Source organism: Cherax quadricarinatus, chromosome 12 (genome assembly GCF_038502225.1).
Source record: "Cherax quadricarinatus isolate ZL_2023a chromosome 12, ASM3850222v1, whole genome shotgun sequence".
NCBI lineage: Eukaryota > Metazoa > Arthropoda > Malacostraca > Decapoda > Parastacidae > Cherax > Cherax quadricarinatus.
This window is the reverse complement of record NC_091303.1, coordinates 46,200,791-46,224,708: the sequence shown is the minus strand read 5'-3', so window position 1 is coordinate 46,224,708 and position 23,918 is coordinate 46,200,791. Positions and strand designations below refer to the sequence as shown.

Sequence of the window (23,918 nt, the reverse complement as noted above, 5' to 3'; positions counted from 1 at the left end):
CTGTCCATCTTTATATTTGACAGTGTCCAAATATTGGCTATAAGTCTGAGACTCTTGTGGGCTTGGTTTATTTACATCAATACCTATCGCATCTAAATCCCACAACTTATCAACTGGTTCATTCATTTCTTCCAGTAATGATAATTTTTGCTGTGGTACATGATCAGCGGTTATTCTCGTAACTAGTACATTTTCCACTGAATCAATATCAGCTTCTTTCCCACTTTGAGAGGGAATGGGACCACATATCATGTGGCCTCCTGCTGTTTTCAGCAAGTGAACATCATGTTTACTTACTATATTTTGCACAAAACAGTGATAATAATCACTTCCAATGATTAAATCAATTGGACTAATTGTGTCCGTCTGTATGTCAGGACAGGCTAACTTGACCTTAGCTGCTTTCAGTGCTGCAACTGTTTCTTTTAATCCCTGGATCTGCACAGACTTAGGCAAATCATCTACTACCACAGCTTCTACTGTCTTTTTCCTGTTTCCTAGACCAACAGTGATTCTGGCTAGGTCATATGTCTGTTTACCAGAATTGTGGAAAAAACCAGCTATATCTAACTGTATTTTGGCATAGGGTTGTTTATTCAGTTTCTGCAACACTGTTCTTCTTATGAAGGACCTTTGTGAGCCTTGATCAAATAGTGTTAGCACATTGGTTTTGTGTAATTTATTAGATAACTCAACTCGAGCTATCGGGAGAGCAGTTGCTTTAAACTTATCTCTCACATTTAATGCTGTTGCTTGTTGACTTCCTGATTCTGTGGAAGTCTTCTGCTGTTCAGCAAAAGTATTTGGGCATAATGCTGTATGATGCATACCCTTGCATTTAAAACACTTCTTCAGTGAGCATTTTCCTCCCTTGTGTTCACCTAAACACTTGATGCACCTTTTCAGCTGATGAACACGTTGTTTACGTGCCTCCATTGATGTGTATTGACTACAATACTGTGCCCAATGTGTTCCATCACAAAGTACACATTTTGGAGTACGTTTATGTGTGACAGTTTGTTTACTGTCTGTTGTATTCACAGCTTGATAAATGCCTATATGGGATTTCCCATTCTGTGGTTTAGTGGGAGTAGTTATACTCTTTTTATACTGAGTTGAAGGTTTGTTATCCACTGGATTTGTGGATTTTTCATCTTGTCTCGTTGCTTGCATGCATGAAACTATTGTTTGTAAACCATTGCTAATTTCTTCACAAGTGAAATAGCGTTTATTGAACATAATATTTAATCGTTCAATAGTTTGTGGTGACAACTTATCTTGTACAATACCACTGATAAACCAATCACATTGTCTTAGGTCATATTTAGCACCTAGAGATCTGAGACTATTGTCTAATGTGATTCTAAATGCCTGTAAGTCTGAAAAACAATGTTTGGGTGGCTTCAAGCTTGATATTAAGACTGCATGTCTAACTCTGGCCTTGTCAGCATCAAAGTAATTGTCTGCTAAGACACGTAAGGCTATTTGATAATTACCTTTAACCACCGGAAATGACTTAATCAGTTCATAGGGTTCTCCCTTCACAAGACATTTAAGGTAATTGAACTTAGCAATCTCATCTATGTCAGTTCGTGAATTTACTATGGATTGAAAACCACTAATGAATTCTTCATAATTATGACCTTGGAAAATAGGTAATGACAATGTAGGTAAGCTTGGTAATGGGACACTTGTTGTTGTTACAGGTGTAACAGGTGTTTGACCACTAGTTACAGTAGGTCTCTGTGACAGAGTTTTGCGGCAGATAGCCTGTACTCCTGTCCACCTTAATTGTTGATTACTAAAAGTATCCAAAACATTTTTAATTTCATCCTCAGATGGGTCTGATTCAAGAAATTTATTTTCATAATGTGTATAGTCTGAATTAATTATTTTCAGACGTTGTGTAAGTAATTCAAATTTGACCTCAAGATCATCAAAATCTATGTTTGTATCTTGAGTTAATCCTATACAGACTGAAATTAGATTTTCTAATTGTGTAATCTTAGTCTGTAAAGACTGAAACTGAGTTTTCAAACAAGCCATTTTAATGGTATACTGAAAATTCTAGCACCACACTTAGAGTGTTTAAAAAACACTGTACTGCTATAAACAGCTGAGTTTTTTGTTATGCTTAAGTCAGCAATAATCGAGTCAGACACTACTGACCCACTAAGCTTAACCTCAGGGTCAATGACCATGAAGGGTACAGAGTACATATGGCTGGTGTTTATGGCTTGAGTTTGCTGTGTCAGCCTGACCACGATGATTAATCGTAAATAACGTTATACACTTCATTCACTATACACTATAAATGTCACTGTATAACTGTAAATCACACGTGAATATTACTTACACATATATAAATGTCACTGTTAATATGTATTTGAAAGCTTACACTTTATATATAAGTTCCTTTAATATAACAGGTATATCTATAAGAAACAAACTTTAACACAATCTTGTCTCTTAATTTCTGTTTATAAACATTATAAACACTATGTGTATATACACTCAGACAAACCGAACATCAGTTGGGTTGTTGTTGTCGTAGTCAGCGATTTTCGAGATTGGAGCAGTGGATGCAGGGTGCCATCCCCCGTTTTCTTGTTGGGTGAGTCACCCAGCTCCCGTTTTCTTTGGGTGAACGCTGGGTGAGCGCCCGTTTTCTTTTGGCTGCCCATTCTCTGTGATTGAGTCTGGAGGGACTCATTTATACTGATTTATATTGTAAAACACTAGTTTTACAGCTTTTTTCGAAGGACCTTGGCTCGTAGGTTATTTGTACACTGTAGTACAACATATTTGGACCACAGTGTGGCCTTTATCCGGTTCGAGCACGACCAAAATGTTGAGAAATGGTATTACCAGCTAAGTTTAAATATAGGGAAACTTAACTTAGAAAGACAGCTCATCGCCTGCACAGCCGCCCGTGCAGACGAGGTCTTGAGATTGCTGTCGAAGATCATCTCTCAACGGGCTGGAAATGAGTTATAATTTGTAAACAATAAATTACCCCTACGGGGTGTTATGTCAGCATATTTCATTCACTGAGTGCTGACAAACTTACTTGTTTGGACTCAAAAGTCCGCACCTTACTGCCGACTATAGGTTGATTACAAACTCCTTGCAACTCAAGAACTGCGCAGTCCCCCGTACTACAAGAAATTCGTAACCTACCTTGCTCTTGTAGCGTGAGCTATGGTGTTCTTCACACCTTCGACAGATATCGGTGACTTGATAGAAGCTGAAGTGTCCTTGGATGTCCACGTCTTCCATAGTCTAGGAATACGCACACTGGTACACTATGTTCCACAAGATTTGTCTTTATTGTTCACAATCTTATCACTAAAGAAGCTGATCACACTTCTCTTAAGTGTTTATTGTGTTTTGTGAGACACTTTGTTCACACTAATGCACAGATCGTTCTTTGTTGGTTATCCTGGCGTCAGTGTCACTCTCAGTAGAGTCAAAAGTAATCTGAAGACGCCACAGCACCCCACGCCGTTACTGCCCCCAGCACAAAGGAAAAGCTGACCTAGTACTTTTGCTTCCTTGCCACTTCCTCCATGAAGCAAAGCAGAATGTTTGATTCTTGCTGTCTTAAGCATAGACAACAATATACACTATCTCTACCATGGTAATAAAGTGGGAGCAGGATTTTCCTTAATTGTCCTGCTAAGGTAAGAGATGGACTGTCTCTTATTAAACTACACTTTGCAACACTTCAAGGAGCGTCGGTCGCGTCACATACTGGTACTGCATCTGGGGTCAATTACTCGCTGTAGCAGTAAACAAGATATTTGCCCCTTCTGAGAAGGCTGGGCCCCTCAGAGCTGAAAGGGGCTGAAAGGGGCTGAAGGGGCTGAGGGGGCTGATACCCCCTCCTGGAGAAAATTTCTCCACACTACTACATTATGTTTGGTAGCAGAGCAGAAGATGTGAAAATTAACATTAAGATCGACAACACTCTAATTGCCAGGCATAATGAGGGCAAATTCCTAGGCCTATACCTCGACAACAACCTGAACTTCAGCCACCATATCCAACACATAACCAAAAAAGTATCCAAAACGGTTGGGATCCTCTCCAAGATACGATACTACATGCTGCAAACTGCCCTTCTCACACTATACCATTCACTTATATATCCATACCTCACCTATGCTATCTGTGCTTGGGGTTCAACTGCAGCAACACACCTAAAGCCAATAACAACCCAACAAAAAGCCGCAGTAAGAATAATCACTAAATCAGATCCCTGGGAACACACCCCCCCCCCACTCTTCATAGACCTAAACTTACTCCCTGTTCAGTACATCCACACTTACTACTGTGCAATCTACATCTACAGGACCTTAAATTCCAATATTAACCTTGACCTAAAACGCTTTCTTGATAGTTGTGACAGAATCCACAGGCACAACACCAGACACAAACATCTCTATGACATTCCCCGTGTCCGACTAAACTTTTACAAAAATTCAATGTATGTCAAAGGCCCTAAAATCTGGAACACCCCACCTGAAAATTCTAAAACTGCAGACACATTCATCACCTTCAAAACTACCATTAGAAAACATCTTATCTCCCTGATACACCCTGTCAACTAATAATACGAATACCACCTGGTGGTTCACACTTACACTCACTCACCCATTTGACCATAAACAGAAATATCAATCTCAATCTCAAAATAATGAATCTTAACTAGTCATAAGTTGGCCTGTGATACTCCAATACTGAAACTATATATAGTGCCAAAACAAAAGCATTCACATTGCTAAACTCACAAACTAGTATTTAGTCACTTAGCCATAATACCAACTTACCTCATAATTTTGTAATATTTTAAACTTAAGATTTAATTTAAGTCTGCCCGAAATGCCTAGCCATGCTAGGTGTTCTAGTGGTACACTCTGTAATTATTATTTTACTACATGTAAACCACACAATAACCAAATTCTGTAAACTCAGCATTGTAATCCTTATAGAGAATAAACTTTGAATTTGAATTTGAATTTGAATAGTTAAAAATAGGAGAGGAGAGTTGTTAATGTCTGTGGTGGTTGTTACAACCTGGCCAGTATAACACTGTCTTAATGTCTGTGGTGGTTGTTACAACCTGGCCAGTATAACACTGTCTTAATGTCTATGGTGGTTGGTACAATCTGGGCAGTATAACACTGTCTTAATGTCTGTGGTGGTTGTTACAACCTGGCCAGTATAACACTGTCTTAATGTCTGTGGTGGTTGGTACAACCTGGCCAGTATAACACTGTCTTAATGTCTGTGGTGGTTGGTACAATCTGGACAGTATAACACTGTCTTAATGTCTGTGGTGGTTGGTACAACCTGGCCAGTATAACACTGTCTTAATGTCTGTGGTGGTTGGTACAATCTGGCCAGTATAACACTGTCTTAATGTCTGTGGTGGTTGGTAAAATCTGGCCAGTATAATATTGTCTTAATGTCTGTGGTGGTTGGTACAATCTGGCCAGTATAATATTGTCTTAATGTCTGTGGTGGTTGATACAACCTGGCCAGTATAACACTGTCTTAATGTCTGTGGTGGTTGATACAACCTGGCCAGTATAACACTGTCTTAATGTCTGTGGTGGTTGTTACAACCTGGCCAGTATAACACTGTCTTAATGTCTGTGGTGGTTGTTACAATCTGGCCAGTATAACACTGTCTTAATGTCTGTGGTGGTTGATACAACCTGGCCAGTATAACACTGTCTTAATGTCTGTGGTGGTTGTTACAATCTGGCCAGTATAACACTGTCTTAATGTCTGTGGTGGTTGTTACAATCTGGCCAGTATAACACTGTCTTAATGTCTGTGGTGGTTGATACAACCTGGCCAGTATAACACTGTCTTAATGTCTGTGGTGGTTGGTAAAATCTGGCCAGTATAATATTGTCTTAATGTCTGTGGTGGTTGGTACAATCTGGCCAGTATAATATTGTCTTAATGTCTGTGGTGGTTGGTACAACCTGGCCAGTATAACACTGTCTTAATGTCTGTGGTGGTTGTTACAATCTGGCCAGTATAACACTGTCTTAATGTCTGTGGTGGTTGTTACAATCTGGCCAGTATAACACTGTCTTAATGTCTGTGGTGGTTGTTACAATCTGGCCAGTATAATATTGTCTTAAGGGACCAATCAGGTACCCCTGGGTACAGTACCCAAAATGGCCGACACCTCCAGCCAACAAAATATTCCATACCCACGCTAATATCAGTTATAAGGCTTATTTACCAATCACAATTGATATATTATGACAATGCAATATAATAATAGCATAAAAACATAAAAAGTACACCTTTTTGGCCGATATGTTTGAAACTTCAGCACAGGATACTCGATATAAGCTTCTAATAGCACACCAAAAATGAACGTAATCGGTTGAAAAATAAAGGAGTTGATATGTTACACCAGGGAAGAGACGAAAAAATCGAAAAAAAAATCGAAAAATGAGTTAAGCTTACCGAAAAATAGCTCATTAATCTGGCAACATTTTGGTGTATGTCTCGTCTCTGTACGATAATTAGGTAAAGAGTTATCGTAATTATAGTAATTGGGGTAATTACGTCATTATCGTGACTCACGTCATACCTGTAGTCCGTTTATTGTCATTTTTAGCTTTTTTCCGTATTTTTTTTTATGTTTTTGTGCCAAATTCTTGAAATTACTAGTTGGTAACTCTCATGGTGGCTGTAGCAGGGAGGTTCACTCCACACCAACCTCAGTGCCGACCAAGGGTCAGGTAGAGGAGGAGTTATGCTGCTTTGATTGACTGCGCCGCTCCCTTGGGTCGCGTATTTTCGCCGTCAATTCTTTACATTTCTGCAGCACAATGCCTCGTAAGAAGACTATTCACTCGTTGAACATGAACAAGAGGCTGAGAAAGAGGATGCAGAAGTTGCTAATAGGAAACCAAATAAAGAAAGCAGCGGCGGCGGCGGCAGCAGCGGCAGAGGCGGCGGCAGCAGCGGCAGAGGCGGCGGCGGCGGCAGCAGTGGCAGGTGACGCCACGACGCCATTACTACCCTCAAACTCCTCAGAAAATGAAGATTTCTTGTCAGCTGGTGAACTTCTAAATGCTTCTCCAGTGAAGGCATGTGCTAAGGAAGTCAAGGGAAAAAGGAAGACTGTGGCCACACCAGATGTGGCCAGCACGTCCCAGGCCACACCAGATGTGACCAGCCCGTCCAGGGCCACACCAGATGTGGCCAGCACGTCCCAGGCCACACCAGATGTGTCCAGCCCGTCCAGGGCCACACCAGATGTGGCCACTTCAAGTCACAGACCTACAGCATCGAGAAAGCGGAAACGAAGTGACATATCTGTGGCCACCAGCACCACTGTGGCCACTACCACCACTGTGGCCACCACCACCACCACCACTGTGGCCACATTGATCAAGACTACACCTATATATACATCTGTCATCACCACACCTACAGTTACGTATGTGAGGACCTCCCCACGTATGACTGGATCTCCTCTGACGACTCCAGGTGTGGCCACCCCACATGTGGCCACTGCAGATGTGGCCACCCATGTGGCCACTGCAGATGTGGCCGCCCCACATGTGGCCACTGCAGATGTGGCCGCCCCACATGTGGCCACCCCACATGTGGCCACTGCAGATGTGGCCATCCCACATGTGGCCACTCCACATGTAGCCACCCCAGTTGTGCCTAGCTCAGCTGTCGCCAGCACGTCGACAGCTGCTGACGCGAGTGCCAGTGATAGTGTGTCAACAAGAGTTCATTTGTCAAGTGCCACACGACGAGTGTCGATGTATGAAAAGATAAATCCTGTTGTCGTTGATAAGAAAATGATATGTATGGAAAACAAGAGATTTGATGAAATTCTATCACTTGTGCATTGTTCCCTTTGTTTTTCTAAAAAGATCAAAGTTACATATTATAATCATCACCTAGAAACAGTTCTTAGTATATCGTGTACTGAGTGTAAGAATAGTTTGTTGGAAAAGCCATATGGTATACGTAAGAAGCTGAATACTTTGACGGGTAGGATGGTTTATGCTGAAATGGTGACTGGTGGTGGCTACTCATCATTTGCTCGTAAAAATGCGTTGTGTAACCTACCTCGTCTAGGTTTTGAAACATTCAACAGATATACAAGCGTGATAACAAGGATATCCATTCAGTCTTGCAACAAAATTCTTGATGAAACAAGGCTGATCGTTGGTAAGGAATATGCCAAATGTGACATTTTACCAGACGCACGTGGTGTTCTTGACATTGACGTGACGTATGACGGCACGTGGCACACTAGGGGCCATAATTCTAATTTTGGCATTGGTGTGGCTATTGATGCCTTGACAAAGCTAGTAGTTGATTATCAAGTTTTGTGCAAATACTGTTTTATTTGCAGCAGTCTCAAAAATCGTTTGAAGAAGAAAAGACTTGCTATGGAAAAATATGAACAGTTGAAACAAAGCCATGAAAGCAAATGTACCAAAAACTTTTCAGGCTCCTCAGGCAAAATGGAAGTAGAAGCTGCACTAATCATCTGGCAGAGATCACAGAAAATGAAGTTGAGGTACAAAACCATAGTGTCTGATGGTGACAGTGCAACTTACAAAGGAATTGTTGAACTGAATGATGGTGCTGGTCCTTATGAAGGTATACATGTTGCAAAAGAAGAGTGTATCAACCATTATGCAAAGCGGCTAAGGAAAAGATTGACAAGCTTGGTAAAATTGCACTACACAGAGAAACAACTGAGAACAGGAAAAAAGAGAAAGCAGTATCACCAGAAGAAAGGGATGTTGACAGACTTCGTGATTGACAAGCTTGCACAGTATTTTCAGAAAAACCTACGGGAAAATCGTGGAAGTGATGTTGTAACGATGAGGAATGGCATACTTGCAAGTTTCTTTCACTGTTCCTCCACTGACGACAACCCACAACATCAGCTTTGTCCACCTGGTTCTGCTTCATGGTGTTTTTACAAGAAGGCGCTGGCAGACAACTTACCACCACCACCCCACACAACCATGAAAGTGCAGTTCCAGCTAGAACCTGCCTACTTCAAGAAGGTGCATGATATCTACAAGGACCTCACCAGAGATGAAATGATGGAAAGATGCATTCAGGGACGAACACAAAACTGTAATGAAAGCCTTCACAAACGAATATGGTCCTACTGTAACAAAGCTCTGTTTAAAAATAAGTGGCAAGTAGATTTCGCCACCAGCAACGCCATAGCAGAGTACAATGCAGGATATGAAAGAAGTTGCTTGGACATACAACTTGGCTATGGCCGTTCATCATTGAACCAACGTCACCTGAGGAATATGGACAAGAAGATGCAGGCAGTCATAACCAACGTACACAAGAAGAGGAAGAGGGTGGTGGACACCTCCTATGAGGCTGGAGGCCATTAGATGATCCATGTTCATGCCTACTCTTCGTCAAAGGTAAATAATTCATGTGAATTTGTTGTTTATTTGTATGTATATGTTTATAAATATTGTGTGTATATATATATATATATATATATATATATATATATATATATATATATATATATATATATATATATATATATATATATATATATATATATATATATATATATATATATATATATATATATATATATATATATATATATATATATATATATATATATATATATATATATATATATATATATATATATATATATATATATATATATATATATATATATATATATATATATATATATATATATATATATATATATATATATATATATATATATATATATATATATATATATATATATATATATATATATATATATATATATATATATATATATATATATATATATATATATATATATATATATATATATATATATATATATATATATATATATATATATATATATATATATATATATATATATATATATATATATATATATATATATATATATATATATATATATATATATATATATATATATATATATATATATATATATATATATATATATATATATATATATATATATATATATATATATATATATATATATATATATATATATATATATATATATATATATATATATATATATATATATATATATATATATATATATATATATATATATATATATATATATATATATATATATATATATATATATATATATATATATATATATATATATATATATATATATATATATATATATATATATATATATATATATATATATATATATATATATATATATATATATATATATATATATATATATATATATATATATATATATATATATATATATATATATATATATATATATATATATATATATATATATATATATATATATATATATATATATATATATATATATATATATATATATATATATATATATATATATATATATATATATATATATATATATATATATATATATATATATATATATATATATATATATATATATATATATATATATATATATATATATATATATATATATATATATATATATATATATATATATATATATATATATATATATATATATATATATATATATATATATATATATATATATATATATATATATATATATATATATATATATATATATATATATATATATATATATATATATATATATATATATATATATATATATATATATTATATATATATATATATATATATATATATATATATATATATTATATATATATATATATATATATTATATATATATATATATATATATATATATATATATATATATATATATATATATATTATATATATATATATATATATATATATATATATATATTATATATATATATATATATATATATATATATATATATATATATATATATATATATTTACACATATATTTTGTACTTAATCATTGGTAATATGATGTTTAGTGTGTATTTCCTTTCCAGTTTGATTTGCATGGACCGTCATGATTGGCCAATCTGCAAGGGACTTCAGGATGGAGGGATCTGCATGGAACTTCAGAGATATGTTATATATGCTCATTTCTACTCCTAATAAACATAAGAAGGCACAAGGAGTATTTTTACCCTCCGTAAACTAAGCCTCAATGTATTATTCCATTTTTCTGGAAAGTCTATTTTTTTGCAATTTTAGGGGGACTCCTCTCTTATTATTGAACCGATCTTTATCATTTATACAGGACTTATTCAGGGAACATTGTTCTATAACTAAAAGTGTTCCTTTTGGTAAAAATCCTTACCATTTTTGCATACCATGGGTGTAAAATGCAAAAATTGTCCTAACACATGTCAAGGCATCTTCACTATTTTTTTTGGGTACTATAAAAGATTATATTGCATGATTGGTACACTTTACATAGTCTGTTTGGCATTAATTAATAATTTCATGTTACCAAAAATAACTTCGATATTGCCATATTGATGTAGCCCTCTATTATGTGCTACCATATACAATTTTTCACATTTTATTTTTTATGACGTTATTTATTGAACAATCTTGATGAAAAAAATACACAATATATTCTGACATTCCTAGATTCTGTGGTAAAAATTTCAGTGAAATCGTACAAAGGGAAGTGATCATGAATATTTACATTTGATAGGACAGAACTAATTAAACAGAAAAATGGAAAACAGAGAGAAATATAGTAAAGATGAAAGGAGAAGTGGTAGTGAGAGAAGTCACGAGTGTTATGATGTTTGGAACATTTGACAATGTAAGGAGAAAGGAAAGCATCTACAGAGACAAAGCCAAGATTAAGATTCACACAAGGAAAGTTGTTTATAAGGGATGGTTCAACAAGACGACGGTTGTGAAGGCTAGAAGTAGGATAGACAGTGTTGGCAGAGGACCAGCCAGTAGCATTATAGGAGTCGGCGATTCCAATACTTTTTTGTGCTCTTTAAGTTTATCAGCGGCCAGTGTCTCCATTTTTCTGCCTAGTGTTTTGTGTCCAGCTTTCTCCACCATCCCCATGACCTAAGAAAAGCTTTTGACACAGTAAACCACGAAATCCTACTCCACAAACTTGACCACTACGGTATAAGAGGCCATGCGCTTGCTTATTTCAAATCTTACATTACTAATAGGTATCAGTACGTCACCATTAAAGACACAGCATCAGCAACACGGCCACTTGATACTGGAGTCCCGCAGGGAAGTGTCCTTGGTCCCCTGCTCTTCCTCATATACATCAATGACCTTCCAAATGTATCCCAACACCTGAAACCCATTCTCTTTGCTGATGACACGACTTATGTCATCTCTCACCCTAATCTTGCCACCCTCAACACCATTGTGAATGAGGAGCTGATTAAAATATCGACTTGGATGACAGCCAATAAACTTACGCTTAACACTGACAAAACTTACTATATTATGTTTGGTAGCAGAGCAGGAGATGCACAAATTAACATTAAGATTGACAACACTCTAATTACCAGAAATAATGGGGGAAAATTCCTAGGCTTATACCTTGACAACAACCTGAATTTCAGCACCCATATCCAGCATATAGCCAAAAAAGTATCCAAAACGGTTGGGATCCTCTCCGAGATACGATACTACGTGCCGCAAAATGCCCTTCTCACACTATACCACTCACTTATTTATCCATACCTCACCTATGCTATTTGTGCTTGGGGATCAACTGCAGCAACACACCTAAAGCCAATAATAACCCAACAAAAAGCTGCAGTAAGAATAATCACTAAATCCCATCCCTGGCAGCACACCCCCCCACTCTTCAAAGATCTAAACTTACTCCCAGTTCAGTGCATCCACACTTACTACTGTGCAATCTATATCTACAGGGCCTTAAACTCTAATATCAACCTTGACCTAAAACGCTTTCTTGATAGTTGTGACAGAACCCACAGGCATAATACCAGAAACAAACATCTCTACGACATTCCCCGTGTCCGACTAAACCTTTACAAAAATTCAATGTATGTCAAAGGCCCTAAAATCTGGAATACCCTACCTGAGAACTCTAGAACTGCAGACACATTCATCACCTTCAAAACTGCCATTAGAAAACATCTTATCTCCCTGATACACCCCGTCAACTAACTACACGAATACCACCTGGTGGTTCACACTTACACTCGCTCACTCATTTGACCATAAACAGTAATATTAATCTCAGTCTTAAAATAATGAATCCTGTGATACTCCAATACTGAAACTATATTACTGTGCCAAAACAAAAGCATTCACATTGCTAAACTCACAAACTAGTATTTAGTCACTTAGCCATAATACCAACCTACCTCATAATTTGTAATATTTTACAATTAAGAATAAAACTAAGTATGCCCGAAATGCCTAGCCATGCTAAGCGTTCTAGTGGTACACTCTGTAATCACAATTTTACTACATGTAAACCAAACAATAACCAAATTTCTGTAAACTCAGCATTGTAATCCTTATAGAGAATAAACTTTGAATTGAATTGAATTGAATCCCCTGTGATTTTGGTCCTGCTTCTTGTGGGTCCTTAGCACTCCTGCGGTGCTCAGTTTTTTTTGTCATTAGACTGATCCTACTTCTTATACTACTACTACTACTATTACTACCACTCCTTTACTACTATTTCGGCTTCTACTTTCTACGTTTTCTACAACAATTATTACTACTGTTGGCCCCAACACAGACTCCAATTAGTTCAAAACTTATTACAGTAATAAAGACGTAACCCCCAAACACTCATCAACTAGCAGGTATATCTAATAACTTCGTGCGAAAGAACTAAGTGAAACCCAACTAAAAGCACCGGGACAGATACATCTCAGCCGAATTCCTAAAAGATGGCGCCTCTGAACTGTCAGTCCCCACAATAAATGTGTCCATCACCAATAGTAACGTTCCAGAGGGGATCAAGGAGGCCAGAGTTACTCTTATCTTAAGAAAAACACTTGATGTCAGCATCTATAGGCTTGTTTGTATACTCAGTGTGATGTCAAAAATTCTAGAAAAGGCGGTGTACAATCAGGTTTCAGGAAATCTTACTCGACCAACATCTCCCTAATTAATCTGATGGACTATCTGAGAACCCAAATGTCATTAGGGAATCTCATAGGTGTGGTGACCCTCGACTTACAAAAGGCCTTTGGTACGGTCAACCATAATATATTATGTAAGAAACTACAGGTTATCGGTTTAGGTACTGTAAACTGGTTTAAGTCCTGCCTGAGCAACAGGAAACATATTGTCATGATCGACAACATAGACAGCATTTGGAGTTCCCTTACTGTTTCTATATTACGTAAACAACATGACCATCAGCGTTAAGTGTAAGCTTCTGTTTTATGTAGGCGGCAGTGCTCTGTTAGTCTCAGGTAAACGCCCACTAGAGCTAGAGTCCAACAGCAAACGGTTAATAGAAAACAAACTATCACTACACCTCGAGAAAACGGAAGCCACACGAAAAGTAAACTGAAAAGGGAAAATACTTTTAATGTCCAGTGTAGTGGGGAAGCATCACTTCAGTATCTTCAGTGAAATATCTGAGAATTCCCTGTGACTCAAGCATGTCAGGAGAATTGATGGGGGACAATGTAGTAAAAATAGCGACTGTCAGGCTAAAGTTCCTTTATAGACAGGCACAGTGTTTACCCACTGAGGCTGGCAGGACCCTATATCTAGCTCTTATACAATGTCATATAGATTATTCTTTCTCTTCATGGTACTTTGCCTTAACAAGAAAATGAAAGGCAGACTACAAATCATCCATAACAAAATGGTGAGATTCATCCTGAGCCTGAGTCCAAGACAGTATATAAGCCAGGACGATTACAACAACTTGATATGTTGAACGTTGAACTTAATCATGTTTATAAAATTGTTGACAAGCAGTGTCCAGAATATCTTACTAAGACTCTCAAGGCTGGGAACCAGAGCAAGTATTTTTACTATGAAGCAAAACAAGAATGGTACTGGGAACCAGAACAAGTATGGTACTAGGAACCAGAACAGGTATGGTACTAGGGGAAAGGAACACAATTTTGTAGTATCCTCAGTAGGTGGTCAGGCTTCAAACACCTTTTTTATTCGGCATTAAAGGAGTGGAACGGCTTACCTGAACATGTCCTAGCATGAACTGCTCAGGAAGAGAACTAAAATGTTGGTAATTAGTGAAGCTACAGAGAGGGAGGAGAGTGATTGCTTGTATAGGTAACATTCATGTATCTGTTCCCCTCAGGGAAGGTTCCTTGATGTTGGTGAGGGGCTCTTGATTTAGGGAATTGGATCTGTGCTCCAGTTCCCCGAATTAAGCCTGAATGCCTTCCACATCCCCCCCCCCAGGCGCTGTATAATCCTACGGGTTTAGCGCTTCCCCCTTGATTATAATAATAATAATCATGTATCTGTTATTGTAAGTTGATCTTTTTTTAATGTAAATAATTCAGTTTACCTTATTCCTTGTATGTCTGCTTTTATTGTAACTGATTTTCACACAGTTGACTTACTTAGCTGTTTTAACACAGAGAAAGGAATAATAGTACTAGTGTTGATGATCTGGAGTGTTAGCAACAGTGGTAATAGTTGTAGTAGTAGTGGAAGAGGTAGTAGTAGTAGTAGTAGTAGTAGTAGTGTAGCAGTGGTAGTGGAAAACGATAATGACAGAAAAAAAGTGTTAGTGACGATATAATAGTAATACTAATAGTGGTTTAGTACATAAGAGCAATATAACAGAAGAGCACCGCAGATCAACTCACCCACGGGGGAGAGGTACTCACCACGGGGGAGAGCAACTCACCCACGGGGAGAGGTACTCACCCACGGGGGAGAGTTACTCACCCACGGGGGAAAGCAACTCACCCACGGGGAGAGCTACTCACCCACAGGGGAGAGCTACTCACACACGGGGGAGAGCTACTCACCCACGGGGGAGAGTTACTCATGGGGGAGAGCTACTCACCCACGGGGGAGAGCAACTCACCCACGGGGGAGAGGTACTCACCCACGGGGGAGAGATACTCACCCACGGGGGAAAGCAACTCACCCACGTGGGGAGAGCAACTCACCCACGGAGAGAGCTACTCACCCACGGGGGAGAGGTACCCACTGGGGAGAGCTACTCACCCACGGGGGAGAGCTACTTACCCACGGGAGAGAGCTACTCACCCACGGGAGAGAGCTACTCACCCACGGGGGAGAGCTACTCACCCACGGGGGAGAGCTACTCACCCACGGGGGAGAGCTACTCACCCACGGGGGAGAGCTACTCACCCACGGGGGAGAGCTACTTACCCACGGGAGAGAGCTACTCACCCACGGGGGAGAGCTACTCACCCACGGGGGAGAGCTACTCACACACGGGGGTAGAGCTACTCACCCACGGGGGAGAGCTACTCACCCACGGGGGAGAGCTACTCACCCACGGGGGAGAGCTACTCACCCACGGGGGAGAGCTACTCACCCACGGGGGAGAGCTACTCACCCACGGGGGAGAGCTACTCACCCACGGGGGAGAGCTACTTACCCACGGGAGAGAGCTACTCACCCACGGGGGAGAGCTACTCACCCACGGGGGAGAGCTACTCACTCACGGGGGGGGAGCTACTCACCCACGGGGGAGAGCTACTCACCCACGGGGGAGAGCTACTCACCCACGGGGGAGAGCTACTCATCAACGGGGGAGAGCTACTCATTCACGGGGAAGCTACTCACCCACGGGGGAGAGCTACTCACCCACGGGGGAGAGCTACTCACCCACGGGGGGGTGAACAAAAACGTTGCGGGGTAAAAAAAAAAAAAAGGTAGGACAGAATCCACCGAGGCAAAAAGATAAAACGCAATGAAAAAAATACTTTAAAGGTAAAGACAAAGTGTTCAAAGGTATTCAGAGCATTTATCAAAGGCAAGGTCACTTGACAAGTGTTCAATGGTGTTTAAAACACTGAACAAAGGCTCGGTCACTTGACAAGTGTTCAAAGGTATTTAGAGCACTTAACAAAGGAATGAAGAAAGAAGACATGTATAGAGACAAAACCAAGACTAAGATTCATGTTAGGAATGTTGTGTATAAGTAATGTTTCAATAAGATTGTGTCTGTGAAGAATGGAAGAAAGGCTCTTGGCAGAGCACCAGTTGATAGTGTGACTGTGCTCTCTAACACCACTTAAAACACCATTGTTAGTGTGACTGTGCTCTCTAACACCACTTAAAACACCATTGTTAGTGTGACTGTGCTCTCTAACACCACTTAAAACACCATTGTTAGTGTCTGCAAGAAAAACATTTGTTTTGTGTTCTGTAAGACTTTATGGAAGAGAGAGATCAGTTTCTCCAAACATTGAAGGAGAAGGATATTACTACCACCACGACCACTACTGCTGCTATTCTAATATTACTACCACCACGACCACTACTGCTGCTACTATTCTAATATTACTACCACCACGACCACTACTGCTGCTACTATTCTAATACTACTTTTCCCCTCCGTGGTTCGTTTCTGTCTTCCTTCTGTTTCCTTTTCTTTTTTCTGTGTTGCTGCTACTACCTCATCACAACTTCTACTGATGATATTATTATTATTACTATCACTACTACCACTGCTGCTACCATTACTAATACTTTTACTGGCGCTATCGTGTGCCTTCCACCACCACTACTATAACTACTGCTACCACCACCACCACCACCACCACCACCACTACCATCACCACCACTACTACTACTTCTACTTTCCCAACCACTGCCATTTTTTTTCTTCCCCCCGCTACTTCTCATACTTATTCTAGTCTTCTTCCCTTTTCACTTCAATGTTTGGCCAATGTTCCAAGTTGGACAGGAACGACTTCATAAGTTTCCCTGTCCTTGAAGTGTATGCTGGCATGTAACCTTTCACAGTACCAGTTTACAGTCATCACAAACCTTGAAGTGCATGTTGGTATGTTACCTTTCACAGTACCACTTTACAGTCATCGCATACCTTGAAGTGTATGTTGATATGTTTCCTTTCACAGTAACAATTTACAGTCATCACAAACCTTGAAGTGTATGTTGGTATGATACCTTTCACAGTACTAGTTTACAGTCATTACAAATAACAATAAAAGCATCAGGTTTCCCCATATTAGATGCTGTCCATGCGCTTATCTGGGGGTAACTTACACACCCAGAACTCTCTTTTACACACAGACAGCTTAATGCACCTCTGGAACCAACAACACAACCAGCTTTCTGCACCTCTGGAACCAACAACACAACCAACTTTCTGCACCTCTGAAACTAACAACACAACCAACCTTCTGCATCTCTGGAACCAACAACACAACCAACTTTCTGCATCTCTGGAACCAACAACACAACAAATTTTCTGCACCTCTGGAACCAACAACACAACCAACTTTCTGCATCTCTGAAACCAACAACACAACCAGCTTTCTGCACCTCTGGAACCAACAACACAACCAGTTTTTTGCACCTCTTGAACCAACAACACAACAAATTTTCTGCACCTCTGGAACCAACAACACACCCAGCTTTGTACACCTCTGGAACCAACAACACAACCAGCTTTCTACACGTCTTTAACCAAGAACACAACCAGCTTTCTGCACCTCTGGAACCAACAGCACTGTGAAGGCTTACTCAGCCCTGTAACAACTTTAGACAGTATTACCGAGGCTGGCTCCTCCTCAGGAAAATTAATGAATAGAAAAAGAAATAATAATTCACAAAGATAAACACTTTATTATTTAGTAATGCAAAGATAAAACAGTGAAACATGAAAGAAAAATGAAATGAAAAATGACATAAGAATTCAACGCTAATATGTACAAGTAAACTGGGGTGTCTGGTTGATGTTGACACCGTCTTGTAGAAAGTGTAGCCGTTACTGATGATGTAGAAGGGGGGTCACAGGTGTTGCTGACAACCCAACGGCTAGTTCTTCAGAGTCTATAGCCTTGAATAGTCAGTCCAGATGACAGGAAAGCAGATTCTTTACCACTGTCAAGATGAGGGGTTATGGTCTGCTGTAGCCTACAGTTAATCAGGTAGGTAGATCCAACATGTGACGTCTCCGGACTTTTGCAAAAGTCCTTTTCCTTCAACACTTCTCGTTGGTTGTCAGGTGACCCGATCTGTCATTCCAAGCTGGAAAGAGAGACAGGTTACCCAATGCTTAAGAAATCACTCTCCATGATAAGTATAATACCTAAAAGACTTGGTGATTATCAAAACATCTAACATGGAGATCAAGGCTGAAAGGACTAAGTTTATTATTGATCAAACGTAAAGCTTTCAACCAATAAGTCCACTAGAATAGGAGCAGGCTTGTACCTACAGTTGTGCTGGGAGCTGTGAGTCGAGTGATTACTGTTTGGCCGGAGCCCCACACGTCACCGTTCGGGGTGGGGGAAAAAGGGGGGGATATCAGGAGCTAGACTTACCCTACCTTAACAAGCAGCCGGCAATCAAACTATTGTTACCATATACTCGCTCGCTGCTCCTATCTGTTGAACTTTTCCCTCACAAGCACAACAAACTTTCTCAACATCTGGAACCAACAACACAACCAGCTTTCTGCATATCTGGAACCAACAACACAACCAGCTTTCTGTACCTCTGGAACCAACAACACAACCAGCTTTCTGCACATCTGGAACCAACAACACAACCAGCTTTCTGCACGTCTGGAACCAACAACAAAACAAGCTTTCTACACCTTTGGAACCAACAACACAACAAGGTTTCTGCACCTCTCGAACCAACAACGCAACCAGCTTTCTGCACATCTGGAACCAACAACACAACCAGCTTTCTGTACCTCTGGAACCAACAACACAACCAGCTTTCTCAACCTCTGGAACCAACAACATATCCAGCTTTGTGCACCTTTGTAACCAACAATACAACCAGCTTTCTGCACCTTTGTAACCAACAAGACAACTAGCTTTCTGCACCTTTGTAACCAACAACGCAACTAGCTTTCTTCAACTCTGGAACCTACAACACAAGCAGCTTTCTGCACCTCTGGAACAACAATCACAACCAGCTTTCTGCACCTCTGGAACCAACAACACAACCAGCTTTCTGCGCCTCTGGAACCAACAACACAACTAGCTTTCTGCACCTCTGGAACCAACAACACGATCAGCTTTCTGCAACTCTGGAACTAAAAACACAACCAGCTTTCTGCGCCTTTGTAAACAACAACACAACCAGCTCTCTACACCTTTGTAACCAACAGCACAACCAGCTTTGTGCACCTCTGGAACCAACAACACACCCAGCTTTGTGCACCTCTGGAAGCAACAACACAACCAGCTTTGTGCACCTCTGGAGCCAACAACACAACCAGCTTTGTGCACCTCTGGAACCAACAACACACTCAGCTTTGTGCACATCTCGAACCAACAACACAACCAAGCAACAAGACAGCCAGCTTTCGACACCTCTGGAACCAGCAACACAACCAGCTTTCTTTACCTCTGGAACCAACAACACAACCAGCTTTCTTTACCTCTGGAACCAACAACACAAGCAGCTTTCTGCACCTCTGGAACAACAAACACAACCAGCTTTCTGCACCTCTGGAACCAACAACACAACCAGCTTTCTGCGCCTCTGGAACAACAAACACAACTAGCTTTCTGCACCTCTGGAACCAACAACACGATCAGCTTTCTGCAACTCTGGAACTAAAAACACAACCAGCTTTCTGCGCCTTTGTAAACAACAACACAACCAGCTCTCTACTCCTTTGTAACCAACAACACAACCAGCTTTGTGCACCTCTGGAACCAACAACACACCCAGCTTTGTGCACCTCTGGAACCAACAACACAACCAGCTTTGTATGCATCTGGAACCAACAACACAACCAGCTTCGTACACCTCTGGAACCAACAACACAACCAGCTTTGTGCACCTCTGGAACCAACAACACAACCAGCTTTGTATGCATCTGGAACCAACAACACAACCAGCTTCGTACACCTCTGGAACCAACAACACACCCAGCTTTGTGCACCTCTGGAACCAACAACACAACCAGCTTTGTATGCATCTGGAACCAACAACACAACCAGCTTCGTACACCTCTGGAACCAAAAACACAACCAGCTTTCTGCACCTCTGGAAAAAACAACACAACCAGCTTTGTACACCTCTGGAACCAAAAACACAACCAGCTTTCTGCACCTCTGGAAAAAACAACACAACCAGCTTTGTACACCTCTGGAACTAAAAACACAACCAGTTTTCTACACCTCTGGAACCAACAGGACAACAAACTTTCTGCACCTCTGGAACCAACAGGACAACCAGCTTTCTGCACCTCTGGAACAAAAACACAACCAGCTTTCTGCAATTTTGTTAACAACAACACAACCACTTTTCTGCACCTCTGGAACCAAAAATACAACCAGCTTTCTACATCTTTGTAACCAAGACAAGCAGCTTTCTACACCTCTGGACCCAACAACACAACCAGCTTTCTGCACCTCTGGAACCAACAACACAAGCAGCTTTCTGCACCTCTGGAACCAACAACACAACTAACTTTCTACACCTCTGGAACCAACAACACAACTAGCTTTTTGCACCTTTGGAACCAACAGCACAACCAGCTTTCTGCACCTCTGGAACCAGCAACACAAGCAGCTTTCTGCACCTCTGGAACCAACAACACAACTAACTTTCTACACCTCTGAAACCAACAACACAACCAGCTTTTTGCACCTTTGGAACCAACAGCACAACCAGCTTTCTGCACCTCTGGAACCAACAAAACATCCAGCTTTCTGCACCTCTGGAACCAACAACACAACCAGCATTCTTCACCGCTGGAACCAACTTCACAACCAGCTTTCTGCACATCTGGAACCAAAAACACAACAGCTTTTTGCATCTCTGTAACCAAAAACACAACCAGCTTTCTGCACCTTTGTAAACAATAACACAACCAGCTTTCTACACCTCTGGAACCAACAACACATGCAGCTTTCTGCACCTCTAGAACAAAAACACAACCAGCTTTCTGCACTTTTGTTAACAACAACACAACCACCTTTCTACACCTTTGTAACCAACAACACAACCAGCTTTGTGCACATCTGGAACCAACAACACAACCAGCTTTCTACACCTCAACACTGGAAGACAGGAGGGAACCTGATACAACACTGGAGGACAGGAGGGAACCTGATAACAACACTGGAGGACAGGAGGGAACCTGATACAACACTGGAGGACAGGAGGGAACCTGATAACAACACTGGAGGACAGGAGGGGACCTGATAACAACACTGGAGGACAGGAGGGGACCTGATAACAACACTGGAGGACAGGAGGGGACCTGATAACAACACTGGAGGACAGGAGGGGACCTGATAACAACACTGGAGGACAGGAGGGGACCTGATAACAACACTGGAGGACAGGAGGGAACCTGATAACAACACTGGAGGACAGGAGGGGACCTGATAACAACACTGGAGGACAGGAGGGGACCTGATAACAACACTGGAGGACAGGAGGGGACCTGATAACAACACTGGAGGACAGGAGGGGACCTGATAACAACACTGGAGGACAGGAGGGGACCTGATAACAATACTGGAGGACAGGAGTTGACCTGTTAACAACACTGGAGGACAGGAGGGAACCTGATAACAACACTTGAGGACAGAAGAGGACCTGATAACAATACTGGAGGACAGGAGGGGACCTGATAACAACACTGGAGGACAGGAAGGGACATGATAACAATACTGGAGAACAGGAGGGGACCTGATAACAACACTGGAGGACAGGAGGGATCCTGATACAACACTGGAGGACAGGAGGGAACCTGATACAACACTGGAGGACAGGAGTTGACCTGTTAACAACACTGGAGGACAGGAGGGATCCTGATACAACACTGGAGGACAGGAGGGAACCTGATACAACACTGGAGGACAGGAGTTGACCTGTTAACAACACTGGAGGACAGGAGGGATCCTGATACAACACTGGAGGACAGGAGGGAACCTGATACAACACTGGAGGACAGGAGGGGACCTGATAACAACAAGGTGGACAAGATAGGTTGTTCGAGAGTTGAGACACAGCAACATGGGTTCACAATTGGAAGTTGAGGAGTCAGATGAGTCAAAGGGATGTTATGAAGTATTTCTTCAGTCACAGAGTTGTCATGAAGTGGAACAGTCTGGAAAATGATGTTGCGGAGGCAGGATCCATACATAGTTTCAGGATGTGGTATGATGAAGCTCATGAGGCAGGGAGAGTGACCTAGTAGCGACCAGTGAAGAGGCGGGGTCAAGAGCTGTGACTCAACCCATGCAACCACAATTAGGTGTAAGTACACGCACACACACACACACACTCACACACACACACACACACACACACACACACACACACACACACACACACACACACACACACACATACACACACACACGCACACACACACATACACACACACATACACACACACATACACACACACACACACACACACACACACACACACACACACACACACACACACACACACACACACACACACACACACATACACACACACACTTTCTGAAAAAATGGAGAAAGAGCTCTCTGTGAAATTGGAAAAGAGGTTGGAGAAGCAGACAAAGAATTGGGACGCACAAGTCGAAACTGCAGTAGCCAAGATAAGGGTCCTAGAAGTTGAGATAAATAGGCTGAAGCGAGTTACAGGGGCAGTGACCAGAGAAGACACAGCATGTGAAGCTGCGAGGCCGAACAGAAAGGAAGGAATTATGAATTATGCTAAGGTCATATCAGCCTGCCAAGGAGGACCAAGGAGTGAAAGGGAAGAACAGCTGGTTGCAGATGGAGAGGGTGATAGGTCGAATGCTGAGGCA

The 23,918-nt window shown here is 40.4% G+C and overlaps 1 protein-coding gene across 1 annotated transcript; it reads left to right on the top strand.

Annotated features, from left to right (window-relative positions):
- The first annotated feature begins 6,760 nt into the window (after nt 1-6,760).
- On the top strand, nt 6,761-11,104 carry LOC128686695 (uncharacterized). Its single transcript, XM_053773729.2, has 2 exons — nt 6,761-9,461; nt 10,977-11,104. Exon 1 carries the CDS (start codon nt 6,864-6,866, stop codon nt 9,426-9,428), a length of 2,565 nt encoding a protein of 854 aa, XP_053629704.2. The 5' UTR covers nt 6,761-6,863; the 3' UTR covers nt 9,429-9,461; nt 10,977-11,104.
- Nucleotides 11,105-23,918: the final 12,814 nt, after the last annotated feature.